The following is a 16,759-nucleotide window of genomic DNA, read 5'->3' as shown; positions in this document are numbered from 1 at the left end:
GGTGTCTCTATTTTTGACCAATTTGATACCTGCCAACAGTAAAGAGATGCTTAAATTGAAATTTTTCATGAAAAAACAGAAATGCATCTTAAAAAATACTAAAACACAAAGAAAATGTGACTACACAGGCTCATGTTAGTTTTGAGTAAGTCATGAATGGGCCGAGTGCAAAGCAGTTCTCCTTAATAATGCACTTGTTTCACAATTTAATTATTACCAACTGCCCCAAACCAAAAGTGTCCCAGTTTCTGATTTTGAAATTCTGGTCACCCTATGCTTGATTGCATAACATAAATAACACCACACATGTGAAGTCCCTCCATTCTAAATGTGAATTAACATGCAAATAAAGTGACTGTTAACTGTTCAGATCTTTTCCCACCTACCTAAAGAAAATGAAACCATGCTTTGGTAATTTTAGAGGAAACAGGTTAATGATTAAGCTTTTTTTTGCAAAAATATATAATACAAACAAATTGGCAATGTTAAATGGTCAAGTAAATTAAGCATGACAAATTAGAGGTCAGACAGGAACAATGTAAATAAAAAATATAAATAAAACAAATTAAATGAGAGCTCATAGCTAGTGATAAATTCTTTATTTATAGCGTTTTTGATGTCCATAAAGCCGAGAGAGGCAAAGAAAAGTTGTAGCACTTTGATAAATTTTATGAAAAGGGGTTTACATTTCAAAAATGTGTTTTTGTAGATGAAATGTTTTTACTGATTAAGCAAATGATGTAACCATAGACTGCGAAAAGGTGCAACTGATGTAATAACGTGACTTTAATTTGCAAGAAGAGTCCTCCTCCTTTCCGCTGTTCAATGTGACAGACAGAACAATACACTCTCACAAAGTTGATTCATTTTAAAGACAATAAACTGAGAGAAGCAATTACCTAGTAGACATGTTTCGGAAGACAAAATTAACGTTTATTTTTTTGAGTATAACAAAACGACCAATGTGATGTGTTCTCAACAATAGACGATTTTAGCGGAAAAAAAACCCTCACTGCGCATGCTCAGATGTGCGGAGAGGGCAAAGTCTTTGCTGCACATTTGAGCATGCGCAGTGTGGTCTTTCTTTGCAAAGCCCTCACTGCGCATGCTCATATGTGGACGATTTCAACAGGCTCCACGTCGAGCACGAGCGTGGACCAGCCAATCAGCGGCTTCCACACTGTTTGGAAACAACTCACCACCTCCCTAAAGCCCCGTGTGTCAGGCTGCTCCCGAGATCTCATCAAGTGTCTTCAAACTCTGCCATTTCACGTTGATTATTTAAGACTTAGCGATTACTAACTGAATTTAAATAGTAATAGATCAGAACAGTGACAAACATGGAGGAGGCACGAGGTTCCCCACTGAAGACCATTTCTATCATCGTAAAAACGCCTAACCAGCATCAGGAAGATCAGACCGTCAATGGCGTCGATGTCAACTGGACTGTAAAGAACTTGAAAATGCATTTGTCTACTGTCTACCCCACTAAACCGGTGAGTTATCACGAGGAAAAGATCATCTATGTTACCGAAATAATTATATAGAAGCGCGCCATACCCTTCACGGGCTCTTCTGGAATGCCCCGGAAAACCCTGCCAAAATAGCTTTCTGACAATTTCGCTTTCGCAACCTCGCCTTCTAAGTTTTGACGCGTAATTCTCAAAGTTAAACTGTAAAAGAGGTGTTTTAATGATAATCCTTCGTCTTCGCCCATTATAGATACGACTAAAAGCTAAAACAGCCTTTAATGTTTACCTTTACGCTTTTAAGGCGTAAAAGCACTTTGTCAGCTGTAGATCACAGAGTACTGCTTAATGACTAGTGTCGAGGTAACAGTGTGGGAGACTGTACTCTTTTAATACCAGTAAACCTTTGAAAATTGTTTGCAGCATTGTTGTTTATAATATCCTTACAATTCTTGTTTTGCTACAGGCTGTGAATGAACAGAGACTTATCTATTCTGGCAAACTTCTTCCTGACCATCTCCACATTAAAGACCTCTCGAGACAGGTATATGAACCCACCCATGGCAAAGTCTGTTGTTGCTAATAGTGGATGTGACCTTGTTTTCCTTTGTTTCTTATCTGAACATGTCCAGTATAATGTTTCATTTGTTTTGTTTGTTGCATGGATCTTGGTCAAGCTCAAGTTACTGAAAAGGCTTTAACAATAAATCATAGCATTTTTGTGTACACATTAGAAATGTTATTCCCATCTACTTTGGTAACCTTCTTTAAAATTATAATTTTTTCAAACACTGCTTACAAGAAAACCATTTTAATAAATCAGGAAAATTACCAGTTTTGCCATTTCACCCATCTCAGCTTGAAAAAACTGAGAAACCATCAAACTTTGATCTTTTGGAAAAGTCTTTGTTTGAACCCTGTCTCTTATTGACATTTTCCATGTTTTTCTTTTCAGACTGACTCCACTGTAACATTGCACCTGGTGTGTGCAGTAAAGAACTCTCCACAAACAACAATGGCTGCAAAGGTAGGATAAAACATGTATTGCCTGCTGTTGTTTAATTCACTCATACAAGAGAAGGTGTATGATATATAAAAACAGATATTTTTACTGTAAAAAGTATTCAATGAAGGGCCGATTTGCTGTGCAGGAACAGACTGTACAGTCAGTTGAACAACAGGTGCATAGTTTCATATGGTGTCATTCTCAGCCAACCATGGAAGAGAGCACATTTTCACTTCAGGTTTTGGTTTAACCAAGGGGTTTTAGGCAAATTAAAAGAAGCCATTTTGATTTTCTTAAGAAAAAACGACACTGGGAATAGACAGATAATTACTAAATTATCTTAGATCTTCTGTGTACAATACAGAGCATGGTCTACAATAGTTCCCCTTTAACATTGTAAATCTATGTTTTCAGGGTAAAGAGGCAGTGACTTCACATTCCTCGCCCTCCAGCAGTGCTTCCACATCTGTCCAAGGTCCAGCTGCTCCAGAGCTAAGACAGAGGGGAGTGCCTTCCCCTCCCACTGGAGCTCCTGTGTGGCCCACAGCTCAAATGTAAGTTTATGAATGAAGCATTGGAATCCAGTCCAGCACTTTTATGAGAAGTAAACAAATTATTGAACACATTTTCTGTTCACATTTTTTTGTACTTTTGACATTATTCCAAAGTTTGATTTTTCCCAGTTTGCTTCATAGTTTGTTTATCTCTGTCCTTAGGTATGGAACACCAGCAATGACACAGCCATCATTCCCCACATACTCTTTGTACAGCGCCCAGCAGCTCCTATGGCTACAGCACGTCTATGCACGACAGTATTATATGCAATAGTAAGTTCACTAAAATATGACTGTCACAGCATCTTTGACCCTCTATAACTCTAACTGTGCACTCATCTTCTTCACTACAGCCATGCAGCATTGGCAGCAGCAAGCACAGGACCACTGCACCAAACCACAACAACAATAGCTCAGTACCCCCCTGTCCCTGCACCACATCAAGTACCAGTTCCAGCTCCTCTGGCCAATCAAAACCCAATCGACAACCTACCAGCCAATCAGAATCCAGCTCCGGACGCAGCCTTCATTAACCCCGGCGTAGCCAATCAGAACATGCGGATGAATGCACAGGGCGGGCCTGTGATGGAAGATGAGGAGGACATGGAACGAGATTGGTTGGACTGGTTTTACTCTGCTGCCAGATTAGGAGTTCTGCTCATGATTGTTTACTTCAACTCCAACCTCAGTCGCTTCCTGCTGGTGATGGGCATGCTGTTCTTCATGTACATGTAAGTGCACACAGCTGCATGTCCCACACAGCCTCAACATCTGAGGAATTTCAACCATAGTCCACAGCATAAACTACAGTTTCCCATTGAGTTTCCCATTATACTGTACTACATAAACAGTGTACAATAAGTACTGCAAAAGTCTGGTTCTCCACAGAGCTTGAGTGCCTGTTGCTTTAAAATGCTAAGTGTTAGTGTTGGACTCAGTTTGGAGACCTGACATAACATTATAAACCTGTTGAACAAGTGAAGTCTTACTGTAAACAAAGCAATAGCTGACATCTGAGCCTGTGCACCAAGAACACATGCAAACAAACCACTGCACAAACTCAGCTCTCATAGATGGGGCTTAAAGAAAAGTATAAAAAAAGTATAAAAGTATTGTTCAAGTGACTATTATCATCCAAAAACAATTATTTCAAAGCAGTGTTCTGTATTCTTTCTTACTGTACACTAACCAGTTAAACTCATAATAAACCAAGTGTTACACAGTTTCAGCAATCATATTGTTGCTGGAAGCCTGCTGGTAGTAGACAAGACAAGGATTTACACACAATAGTAAAATAACATAACTTTTTTGTTTCAGCTCATTTTCTCTTGTAACTAATTCACCTACTACCAAATATCTAGATTTATTATTACCTGTCTTTGTGGTTGTAATTCAGATGTTGTAGGAGTGTTTAGAGCACAATCTCAGAGTGAAAACAAACAGACTTTGCATGTTTTTTTCATCATATGTCAAAGTAGGAACTGAAATTCCCTTTTAAATAATATGAAAGATATTTCCTTTATGTTAAAGGAGCGTCTGTTTGCAATCAAATTAATAAATGTCAGAACATATTACTTCCTGGAATATTTTTCCTGACAACTAGAAAACTAGAGGAGCTGAAGGAAGTAACATATCTGAAGTTAAGATCATGTTGAGGGCTCACATGTCTCTCTCTGTTACGTAACTGCTGACCCTGATACACATTCCACTGGGACATGTGCCTCTTGAACCAGTGTGTGTGTACAGTGCTTTATTCACAGCTACACGCTACAAAATATATTGAGCATCAGTGGGTGGTTATTATGTGAAAAGTTTTGAACAGTTTACTGATGTGTTTTATCAGTACTTTTGATCAGGACTAAGCTACTTACTTAGGTGCTATTTTTATATAACAAATATTTGTTGCAGGAATGTCCCTCTTGAGGTTTCTAATGCTGGTATCCTGTACCTGATATTAATGTTTTTCTTGTTTTTCCTTACAGGTATACTGTTGGATGGTTCCCTTTCAGAAGACGAGCAGTACAAGTGCAACCCCCCATTCCTCCACAAGCCCCTGAAAACCAGAACCCAGAACCTGTAAGAATTCCTCTGTGCTCTTATTTGAGTTAGCGTCCCATTGTATTTAGATGTGTTTTGTTTATATGTACTTGCAAATGTGCTTAAATAAACATTCTTGTGCTTCTTCTTTAGGTTGCTGCTGATGAGGTGGACAGACCCAATGAAGATGGTTCTGAGGAGACTTCTGAACCAGGACCCATGACTGCTGTGTTAGTGCCTTCTCAGCAGGTGTCTGTGATGTGGACCGCCTGGGTCTTCTTCAAAACCTTCTTCTCGTCTCTCATCCCTGACGTCCCCCAGGGAGTCGCCAACTGAGATCCATCCTCTCCCTCACACACATGCACAGACAGACTTCTAAAGAAATATCCAAGGATTTTATTTCTGGAGCCTTATGCACAATAGCACTACCCTTTTGCTGTGCTAATTGTGAACTGGGAATAATCTGGACTGCAGATGTGTAAACTTAAGAGTAGGTGGCAGCAGTGAAGATGTACCTTACAGGTATACAGGTAATAGTGTATTTATCTTCTCAGTGCAGCATGTTACAGCCACCTGAAGCTGAAGTAGTAGAAATATACTATAAAACTTTATCAAACAATTTGATTTTAAAGTTTACAGAAAACACTGCATTGTGAGATGTTTCCTTGGAGAAAGAAAGCCTAATAATCATGACCAAATGTAAAAACTGCTCTTCACTTGTAAAATATGGACATATCTTGGACATTCTCTGAACATTTTGTAAATATATTGTGTATGTACTCAAAGCACTTTATAATATGTATCTTATGCAAGCCTTCACTCAAATGTTTAGGTGAATTTCAGTTTTTTAAAAGGGGCCCAATATCTTAAATCATTTAATGGTGCCAAAATGTCTTTTACTTTTAAAGTTGTTGTTTTTTTTCCAAAGTGGACTACAGCAGAACATTTTAAAATGTGGTAAAACACATTTGATAAGCTTTTTTTTGTTTTGTTTGCATTGAAAGTGAACTGCGGAAACAGAACACTGACGAGCACATTGGTTCATTGATTGTATATTTTGTTTATATTTTATGACACTTTTTTAGTTTATGGGAATACGACTGTTGTAGAAAGTGATGCAATAAGATACAATAAATATTCTTATCTGTATTATATTCTGCTTTTCTATTTGTCTTGGTTTATGTGAAAACAGGAAACACCACTACTCTTCTTTTCATGATTTACAGAATGACAAATATGTAGTACTGATGAATCTTTATTCGGATATCCTTGAAACAAATTTACGCTCACTGACCTTAAGTCAACTTATATGCAAACATACTTAGTAGGCGTAGACTTACACAAACTATTGATCCACTAAGGTCATAACTTGGTCACAGTAGCACAAACAGAAAGAAAAAAAGGGACACAGTGACTGGTAGCTTTGACACAATTTTGCACTTTTATAGAAAGCAATTACATTTTTGCATAAAACAAAATGATAAATAAGACCAGTGCCTTTATTCCCTATTTAAGATCTACCTTTTCAAAGTGGCCCCTCACATACTCGCCTCCTGTGTCCTTTGTGTTACAGCTCACAAAAGGAAAGGGCCATTAAGTCTCCAGGAGTCAGGACACAGTGTACTGTTACTGATGTACCTTGGCATCAGACCCTACTCAGAGCAAACTGAAGATTTGGATGCAATAGGAACGCAATAGTCATTTTAACTTGGTCTGGTGTGGTGTTAGACCAGAGGTGGGTAATTATAAAATTTGTTAAAGTTTATTTGCTTGAAGATAGAATTTTGTTAAATATTTATATATTTTTCTTCAGAGATTCTCTCAGTTTGGTGCATCCTACTCTAGTATTGATTTTTTCATTGTTTTATTTTACTCTGATTTTTGTCAGAACGAGTTGCACTTTGTCCAGTTTGCTCTGGGGTATTCTGTGTCCACTGTTTGATCACATCCCTGCTCACCATTGGCTAAAGACTCTGACAGCTGGAGAGTTAAAGGGACCACCAAGAAAGAGCCTGACCGATACAGATGTTTTCAGACAAGTCAAAGTGAAAAATGCCTTGGTGGTGGTCATTTCTTTTGCTGGTAGTGTGTACTGGTGGGATGTCCCAGGAATGTTTGAAGGATCCTGCCCAAGCCTACAAATTCACAGGCGTAGCCTGTCGTCTCACCTACCCTGCTGCTGTGATCTGTAAGTACTCATGTTTCTCTGTAGAGACTGCCTTTTGTGTGAATGAGAAACTAATGCGGCAGTTACTGAGGCCTATTTTTTTTACTTGATTTAGTAAAAATATTGAACAATCTATAGTATAATTGTTTAATACACATTATATAACAAACAATTAATGTTACATACAAATAATTGTATTCTTCAAATATTTTCTGTGTTTTGTTATAGTGAATGAGAAAACCACTAAAGTGATAGAAGCTGCATTCCAACACACCAAATATCCCACAATAAAAGGAGAGAAGGCTCTGCTGTTTGGGAGCAAAATTGTCTACGGACTGGATAAGTGAGGACACATTTGCAAAGATACATGAATGTTATTAACTATTTATTTAATAACTATTTATTTAAATGAGGCTTTTTATGTTCTCAGTTTAGAGATTCACAACCTGACCATTGGCCAGAGTACATTTGAGCTGCGCCCTGGTGAGGGTATCTCTTTGAACATCAGTAATGTGTCTGTAGTGTTCAAAGGCACCATACAGTATGCATACGGCAGCTGGCTGTGAGTCAAACATTAGTGTAAAATATGACAGTTATGTCACCATTTACTCATACAAATGTTGTTATATTTTTAAGTCTCAATTTTGGACATTCAGTGAATTTTGAAGTGGAGTCCCAAATTGACCTTGGGATCAATCCTAAACTGTGTATGTACCCAATTTTCACCTAAAAGTCATGAGTGTTTTGTCATTTTAAAATTGGCCTTCTTGAAAATGTTATCTGTAAAATGTTTCCGGTAAAAGTATTATGTTTTTTGCAAATGTTTTTGTTGTTGTTGTTGTTTATTTCTGACTTTTTAGACTGTGGTAATGGTAAAGTGTCAGCTGACACTTCTGACTGTTACTTGAAATTCCATAAACTGGACCTGCTGCTGCAGGGAGACAGAGAGTAGGTCAACTCTTTCTGCCTCAAAATCAAATGTTGTTTTTTTTTTTTTGTTTGTTTTGTTTTTTGTGTGTTTAACTTAAAATGTCAATATGTTAACAGACCAAACTGGCTAAAGAAAGTCTTCACCCATTTCCTCACTTTTACTATCAAAGTAGCCGTCAGAGGACAGGTAAGTTAATAAAGATAGATAAAGGTTCATTTGTTTCTGCAGTATTTTCATTAAAGCGTCAATAACAGTCTAATACACATTAACACATAAAAGACTTACATGTACTGGTGCTGCCTGGAGCGGCCTCAATCACATGTGTTATTTGTATTCAGATTTGTCAGGAGATCAATAAAGTGGCAAACATACTGGCAGACTTCATCCAGGACACTGCAGGTAGGTGTCTCAGCCTTCCTTGTGTGCTCCTGTGTGGACTGTCCATGACTGAGTGTGGCATTTGCAGAAAACTTCCTGACTGCTGGAGGCATCAGTGTGGACATTGGTGTCACTGGGAGTCCAGTCATCACCAACAACTACATCGAATCCTATCACAAGGTTCAGCAGACACAGATTTATTATCCCATAGTGTTCATTTTTTTCTGATTCAACTTTCACCACTTGTTTGTCAGGGCTTTACAAAATATAACAACACTACAGCTGTTATTGAAGAGTCTAAATTTAACCCTCGTCATCTGCCAGAGGATAGAATGCTGTACTTCTGGTTGTCAGGTACGTAGGTCTGAGCACACACCTCTATAGTGGTCTTTTGATGCTTGTAGCCTTAATTATGTGAACATGTTGATTTTCATGTTGTGTAAGGCTGTTTGTGTTTTTCATTTCAGATGAGCTGTTCAATCCACTCATCAAGGCTGCTCACGAAGATGGCCGCTTCCAACTCAACATCTCTGGACCAGAGCTCACTGTGAGTGTTGTAGTTATTCTCAGCAAATACTGTGATTATAAACATGTTTTCATGTCATTACAGGAACTTTTCAAGACAAATCCCCCTGATGACATGCCTGAGTTTTTTCAAAAGGTAAAACACAGTCCCATAACCACTGCCACAATAACAACAACCTCACAAAGAGTAGCTGACGCTGTGCACTGCAGATGCTAAAACAACTTTTAGTAGTATAAATGCTTTTTATCTTTTCTATGAACACAATTGCTTCTTATATTTTTCATTAATCTCTATAATTTTACCTAATGCATGTACATTACAGTTTTATCATAAAAATAGTAATTCAAATTTAATCAAGCAATCTCAGCATTTCCACAGTTTTTAGATTTATATAAAATAGTTCCATAAAAAGGTTCTTATTATGTCCTGTGTGAGTGTAGTGTATACTGGAGTCCAACTCTGCAGAGCTCAGAGTGTGGAGCACATCACCAGGATTCATGAACACATCCAGAGACTTTGGAAGCACTGTGTGGGCAGAGGCCTCAGGGCAGCTCCACTGTGGAGACTCCACTACACCAACCCTGTCCTTCGATACGGTCAGTGACAACAACAAACTCTCATAGGCTAAAGGCTAGTAAGACTGAGTGGTGACAAGAAAAACATGGTATCCTCATGTGCAATATGTACAGTTAAACACTGATGATATATTAATATTAAATCATCAAACACAACGTCTAGGTCAATACTAAACAAAAAAATGAATTTGAACATGTGTTGTCTTCATCTTACAAACATTCTTGGATCATCATTCTGGGCTTGAGTCTTGGTCTTGTTTTTGTGTACATACCCTTATAGCCTCTGCATCTTTTTATTACACTCTTCTATTATGCTCTATTTTTAGTAAAAATTTATAATTATTTTACTTTTGGGTGACATGGAGTAATATTCTGGCTACAGTGAGTTTGAAATAATTTTTTTCCTGTAGAATGTGATAACGGAGATTCGGACATCCTACGCTAATAAGAAAGTCTCCTTGCATGGTAAAGTCACAGAGTAAGTTCATGAAGCCAACAATAAAGGAACTTTGTACAGATTATTGATAGACTCTAAAATGTTTCAAAGCACTAATGATATATATTTTTTTTACTTTTTAGCATTTTTGTTAGTCCAAAAAAGATACCAGAAGAATATTATTCGGTAATATGTTTATTTACACACGACAATGGGAACTTGACAGATTATTAGCTGCAGTTTCTGAACTTTTGTTGTTTTAGATGGAAGGATACACCAAGGTTCAGGCATTTCTTGAAAATGCTGTGAAAAAGACAGGTGTGCTGAAGGTCTTGACTGGTAAATAACCTAATGAAATCTCTGATGCCATTGGAAATAAATATTGACAAAATAAAGAGTTTTTCTTTATTTCTCTTCTGCTGCGATACAGTTCTTGAGACAGAAACAACCCGACTACTCAACAAGCAAGGGGTCCATTTGTTTGACATTTACAACCCAGAAGTAATCCCTCAAGATGTAAGTGTCTTTTTTATTAACTACATGTTTTTGCATCTTAACATTATTTGGGGGGGTTTATGTCTCCTGCTCTTTTGCCTTTTGTCAACAGGGCTATGTAGTACTCCAGATGGACTTTGGGTTTCCACATCATCTTCTTGTGGAATTCCTTAAGAAAACTCTGGAATAGATAAACTGAAGAGTAGTGTGTGCACTGTATTTATATCAGTCTGAGTAATACAGTAACGCAGTCTAGTTAGGTCAGACTGGGCCATTTGTAGTCTACAGGCCTACAGCAGCACAAGTAAACACAACCCAGTGTGTGTATGAAACTTTGAAACTGTTTTGCTGGTTTTGTATTTGATTATTCTGAATAAATTGACATTAACAGATCCATTTTATTTTTAATTTCTTACTTTCACAAAGCATATGACACCATGCCATCATTGTAACTCTTGACTGCTTTGGTCTTGGTCCCAATTTTATCTCTACAGTTAAGATGCTCTACAAAAACATAAACAGTTGTGTCATGTTGTATCCAAATACTACTGTAAGATTCAGTAAAACACAGATGTCCCATAGCATCATTTCTGTTTTTGTTGTCCGTTAAAATGCTGTCATTACACATATTGAAAAGTACATTTTTAAAGGTATCTGTGTTTTTAATGAAGCAATTAAGATCACCCAATTGGCAGATGATGTTTTTGGAAGATTAACAGCAAGTCAAAACAGTAATGTCATTAGTTGATCAATTTTCTAAGGCCTCTGGTTGATATTAAACAAACTGAAGTGTGAAATATTATGATTATATGACACTAGGGAACAATCTGGGGAACTATATGTAACATCATTAAAAAGTGGTAGGTATCCACATAGGTAAGGAAATGGAAGTTTGACAATGGCTGAACTTTGATCCTAAGGTAAAGAAAACCCAACAAATCCTTAATTTGAGGTTACAGAAGGATGTCTCAATATTTGGTTCTATTAACAAAAGCAGAAGGCACCTCCAGACTTTCATATCCTGCACTTTCGCTGTACGTTAAAGATTCCACATCTAAGGACATAACCAGATTAACTGCAAACTTACAAATTGTATGGAAAAATAAGCATCATCATTTGAAGAAACAATCACTACATGGACCCAAAATAACAGAGAAACTGAAATGCTGGGCTTCACAGATCTCAGTCATACATTTGAAGTGAAATGGTTACAAGAATGTGACAAGAAAACAGATTCATTATTGTGTTTTATTCCTGATAATTTTTTCAGAAGGTGGACAACATAGACTGTATAACAAAATGGACTAAGAGAGTGCAACGTCATTCATAAAGTTCGGCTCCAGTCAAATGAGGCTCATGAGGCTGGCGGTTACAGAGGCGAATTTGCAGCCAGGATCACAGACAGAGCGGGTTAATGTGAACATTTTGAGACCAAAATCTTGAGGCTCATAGCAACAGTTACAGAGAGAGGGGTGACAATATTCCACTGTAATTGCATTGGAGCCAGAGTCAGAAGAAGCTGGAAACATTAAAATATGAATTGAATATACTGAAATAACTGAAGCTAATTTCATTCTGAAAACTTGGCCTAGTCTATTATGGCTGCGTCCCTCTAGTCCCCACAGTACGGCTAAGAGCACCATCTACTGGTCTAGATGTGCATGATACCCCAGTATGTGTATGATGACACATGAGAAATAATACAAAAAGGAAAAAAATAAACGGGGTATCTGTTTCTTTTTCTTTCTTCTAAACCTTTAATTATAGTTTTATTCCAACCTACTACACATGGCACCGACTATATGAGAGAAATACGCATATATAAACTCTATGTAAACTTTTCCAATTACAGACACAACAAAGGTGTATTTACAATCGGATAAAAATAGCTTGACAGATTTTTTAATTGCTTCATTAATCATATAATTAGTGCTGTCATAAAAAAATTGAGAGATTAATTAATTATGATCTGTAATTAATTAATCTAATTAATCTCATTTTAATCTCACCTAAAAATTGCTGAAAAAATACTTCAATTTGAGGTATTTTCATTTAAATTCATTATTACATTATTGTGGCAGATCAAAAGACTGATATAGATTAAAAAAAGTGACTTTATAAAGTCATTTATTGTTTAACAAATCTCTCCAAATTGTCTGTTGAGCCCAAGTCTCCATGAATAAGAAACTGTTTGCTGTAAAGTAGCAAAGACGAGGAAATCTGAACATGATAACTTTTGTCTACTTAAAGATAGAGAAATGCTTTATATATGAGATCACTGGTTTTAATCCTTGTTTTAGTCCTGGTTTAGACCTGCTTTAATCCTAGTTTAGTCCTGGAATGGATAATCCTGTTTTAGTCCTGGTGTTAGTTCTGGTTTAGTGCTGGTTTAGACCTGGTTTAGACCTGGGTTTTAGTTCTGGTTTAATCCTGGTTTAGTCCTGGTTTAGACCTGGTTTTAGTTCTGGTTTTAGTTCTGGTTTTAGTTCTGGTTTAGTCCTGGTTTAGTCCTGGACTGGGTTAGTCCTGGTTTTAGTCTTGGTGTTAGTTCTGGTTTAGAGGCGCACAGGAGGAAGCGCGGTTTATGCAGCGTAGCGAGAAAACACGATCCACACGCGGCGCACGGGAGCACGTCGGTGTCCGCGCAGTAACTACGGAAGGAAACGTGGTCCGCGCGTTCTCAGGTTAATGACGATGATGAAGGTGTGTGTTTGTGTTTGTGTGTGTTTGTGTGTGTTTGTGTGCGTGTCCCCTCATGTGGCAGGTCACTATAGGACAGTAGTGCAGACATCATGAGTCTATGCAGGTTGTTTTCACCAGTGACATTTAAGTTGTAGGTGATATTATATTTGTTATTTTCTTTTATATTTCACGTCGGGAGAAGAATTTCCAAGACACGAATGTGTTTTTACCTGTGCACTGCTGACTCTGTTCTACTGGCTCTTCGACCTCGTCCTGACGCCGCCAACGTTACAATAACGTTTACATCGCTCTTACTGCGCGCGTTTTGTGTGGGTTTCCGGCAATGAGTAGAATTACCGAAATAAAAAAATGTATAAATGTGTTTTGTGTGTGTGTGTGTGTGCTGTTGTCCCAACAACACATAAAAACAGGTTTTATAATAAAGCAACTCGCATACAGAAACACTAAAGTTAGAGATTAAAAATGAGATTAACGCGCTTAAAAAACATAACGCGCTAAATATGACTGTAATTAATTAATCGCAATTAACGCGATAATTTGACACCCCTACATATAATGTTTTAGCAGTTTTGTACGAACAAAAGAGTTGCAATGGTCCAAACAGTATAAAAAGTCAAATCCAAACCTTTTTAAGGTAGCGCTGAAGTTATGAGTTGAATTTCAAAGGGACCGATGGTGCCGCCAATAGTTCACGTGTCCTTCAGGTGCATCAAGAAAAACACATCAAATCTGCTTCAAACTTCTACATAAACCATGGCACTTCTCGCTTGGCCTGCTAATCATGCAGTTGATTCCTATGAAGAGAATATCGTGCAAGTTAGTGCAACATGATGTTTCAGTTTTTGTTTTTGTTTTTTTTATCCAAAAAATAGGCCTAGGCTAAATATACCCAAATATTAGGCCTAGGCGGCTCTACGCATAATAACAAAATGCATTTTTTTCTTACTCAAAAGCAATAGTCATTCGTTAGGCAAAGAGCCTTAAACACACGTAGTTGCATGCTATGAACAGAAGATGGTGCCATTTAGCAAAAAAAATAATAATGTTCACGCCTTTCCCTCAATTTTAAGCCTTGTTTTTAATCCATTCTTATTTAGCACACACATCGGTGTTTATGTGCACTTATTTTATGTATTTTGCAGCAACAAACTAAACATCTAAATTAACATAAAAACATCTGAAAATACATCTTCTGTAAATTCTAGGAATAATCCAGCTGCCATAAAGCGAAAGGGTAATCTAGTTGCTGTTAAAGTCATCCAGAACACACAAGCACCCAAAAAGAGGAGTCCACATGAATAGGACGAAGTTCAAAGTAGAAATACTTATCACCTCTGTATATTGTCGACTGTATTGTCACTACATAATATCTATTTTTATGTCTGTAAGTCTGGTCTGGTGATGAAGAGGCAGAAGACTTCATGTGGTCATGGCTTGTCAGCTTCAATTCTCAGACCCCAGGAAAGTTCACACTGTTAATGAAATTATATAAAAGCATTAATGTTTTTACCCACCAAGAAACACAAATCAGTCTTCACACCATCAAAAACTGAGGACACTGCCAGAAGACTCACGAAGAGTAACAGTAACTCAGGAGACTTTTTCTTCCTTTTTCAAATGTTTTTGTTTTCAGTTAGACTGATTTTTCTGTCTGCTTGAAGATATTTTTAAATACATAATTAGGTAATAATAGGAAAAATATTGAAGGTGCCCTATGATACTTTTCAATTGGGCGCCTGGGTGCATCATGTTTTTGTCTCAATGGAAATGGCATTGCTCTTCTTGAAATATTCCTCAGTATGACATTATACAGATCTAATGTGCATTTATTCAATTACAGGTAGTTTTATTGCTCAAAAATACAAACAGGCATTCTGAAAGGGGAATGGAGTTCAAATCACAGATCTGACCTGTAACTTGGCCTGGTTTGGGCTCCATGATGATAGAAGGTTTGATGTCATACTGTGAAACATTCCAGATAAAGCAATGACATCTCCATGGACAAAAGCAAATGGCAAACTCCACCAGAGAGGTTACACAATGCACCCTTTTAAGAATGAAGCAAGCCTTTTTTAAATATTGTCCCAACGTGACAAGAATTTGGATGTCAACAAATGGATTTCCTTCTAAAAGTTGTCAATTGTTTCACCTTTCGTTGCCCACCCATTGAGTGTATATACAGAGGGGGCCTGCGGACAACGGTTCCAGGAAAAGCGGGTCAGGACTCAATCATGAATGGAGAGCAGATGAGCTCACTGTTAAAGCCACGCTCCTCAATCATAAATAATGACCATCATGACATGCCTCGGATGCTCAGCAAATCATTGTCATTTTATGAAAGGTTTTTATAAATTTCAGTGACCTCAGTACCAAGGTATGTTAGATGTATCAAGAAAGAAAATGGAAGATGGAGCCTTTCAGTATGTGAGATAGACATTTAAAAAACAGAAATGCATTATCCTTATGCTAATCATCAGCTAAATGTATACCAGTAAACCAGCAGTATGGACTATTGAAAATTAAATATATAATGCCAGCAGCACTTGATTATTCTATTGCTTTAGTTAGAAATATGTAAAAATCCAGCATACCTTTAATGTAGAGAGCAAATTGGTGATTAAGTATTTAACCGCCAGCTCTAATGAACCTGCAGCTTGTCATCATACCACGTGTCACTGATCATATTCACACTTGTTTTAGCTGTGAGTGACTTGAAATGTGTAGCATTTGTGTTATGGTATTCCTCTTCTGTGTCAGCCTCTTAGGACATGCTGTCATTTACTACAAACATTCAAGCCTTACCTAAAATAGCAGGTCCCTTGCATATTACCTTCCTGCAGTCTATTAATAAAACCTAGTGCAGCAGCTTGCCTTACTGATACACCTGACGGCTGTGGTACAGTACACTGTAGATGTAGTTTTTATTACTGAAACATAAACTTTTGTTGCCACAATTATAAGCCTAGCCTGTCTAGTGTGTAAGTACATCTACTGCGTTTGTAAAATAACCACATTTTCAGAGGCAACAGACAGGACAGTTGCATTTAATAATAATAAATCTGATTTAAATCTTGCCTAAGGACACAACAACAGCAGTTTTTGCCACTGGTGCCCCACTGTGGCACCTGATGTTCCAAACAGTCTCCCATCCAAATACTAACCAGCACAGCCTTGCTTAGCTTCTGAGATTTGGCAAGATCAGGCTTTCTACTGGTCAAAAGTTGTACAGTATCCCAGAGCTCATTCAGGATGGCAGTGGCAGAGTTGTAGGATATTATCCACAAACACAGGGGCTGTCACTTGGATCCCAGCCCTGACCAGAACATACTGGTTGTGTCTACTCAGTCTCATTATTTTAATATGAGACATTTTGGGCAGTAAATTATTTTAATACACCAATTTAGAGACCAAAATGCTTTATCGGCTAAACTGATATCTTGGAAGCCGATATCCAATACACCAAAGTTTTCAGTATCAATAAT

General features: G+C 37.5%; 2 protein-coding genes across 2 annotated transcripts; both read left to right on the top strand.

The window, feature by feature from the left end:
• Positions 1-1,170: 1,170 nt before the first annotated feature.
• herpud1 (homocysteine-inducible, endoplasmic reticulum stress-inducible, ubiquitin-like domain member 1) lies at positions 1,171-6,220 on the top strand. Its single transcript, XM_020934930.2, has 8 exons — positions 1,171-1,496; positions 1,936-2,013; positions 2,425-2,496; positions 2,890-3,029; positions 3,192-3,302; positions 3,383-3,760; positions 5,012-5,105; positions 5,220-6,220. The coding sequence occupies exons 1-8, from the start codon at positions 1,341-1,343 to the stop codon at positions 5,400-5,402; spliced, it is 1,212 nt and encodes a 403-aa protein (XP_020790589.1). The 5' UTR covers positions 1,171-1,340; the 3' UTR covers positions 5,403-6,220.
• A 742-nt stretch (positions 6,221-6,962) lies between these two features.
• cetp (cholesteryl ester transfer protein, plasma) lies at positions 6,963-11,168 on the top strand. Its single transcript, XM_055155692.1, has 17 exons — positions 6,963-7,254; positions 7,462-7,576; positions 7,664-7,795; positions 7,870-7,940; positions 8,094-8,181; positions 8,281-8,350; positions 8,503-8,563; positions 8,631-8,722; positions 8,797-8,896; positions 9,010-9,089; positions 9,153-9,203; positions 9,509-9,664; positions 10,054-10,121; positions 10,223-10,265; positions 10,343-10,418; positions 10,510-10,595; positions 10,687-11,168. Exons 1-17 carry the CDS (start codon positions 7,119-7,121, stop codon positions 10,762-10,764), a joined length of 1,503 nt encoding a protein of 500 aa, XP_055011667.1. The 5' UTR covers positions 6,963-7,118; the 3' UTR covers positions 10,765-11,168.
• The last annotated feature ends 5,591 nt before the right edge of the window (positions 11,169-16,759 follow it).

The sequence above is a fragment of the Boleophthalmus pectinirostris genome, unplaced genomic scaffold (genome assembly GCF_026225935.1).
Source record: "Boleophthalmus pectinirostris isolate CB_2022bp ecotype Guang Dong unplaced genomic scaffold, ASM2622593v1 HiC_scaffold_2, whole genome shotgun sequence".
NCBI lineage: Eukaryota > Metazoa > Chordata > Actinopteri > Gobiiformes > Gobiidae > Boleophthalmus > Boleophthalmus pectinirostris.
The sequence above is the reverse complement of the archived record's forward strand: the minus strand, read 5'-3'. Positions and strand labels throughout refer to the sequence as shown.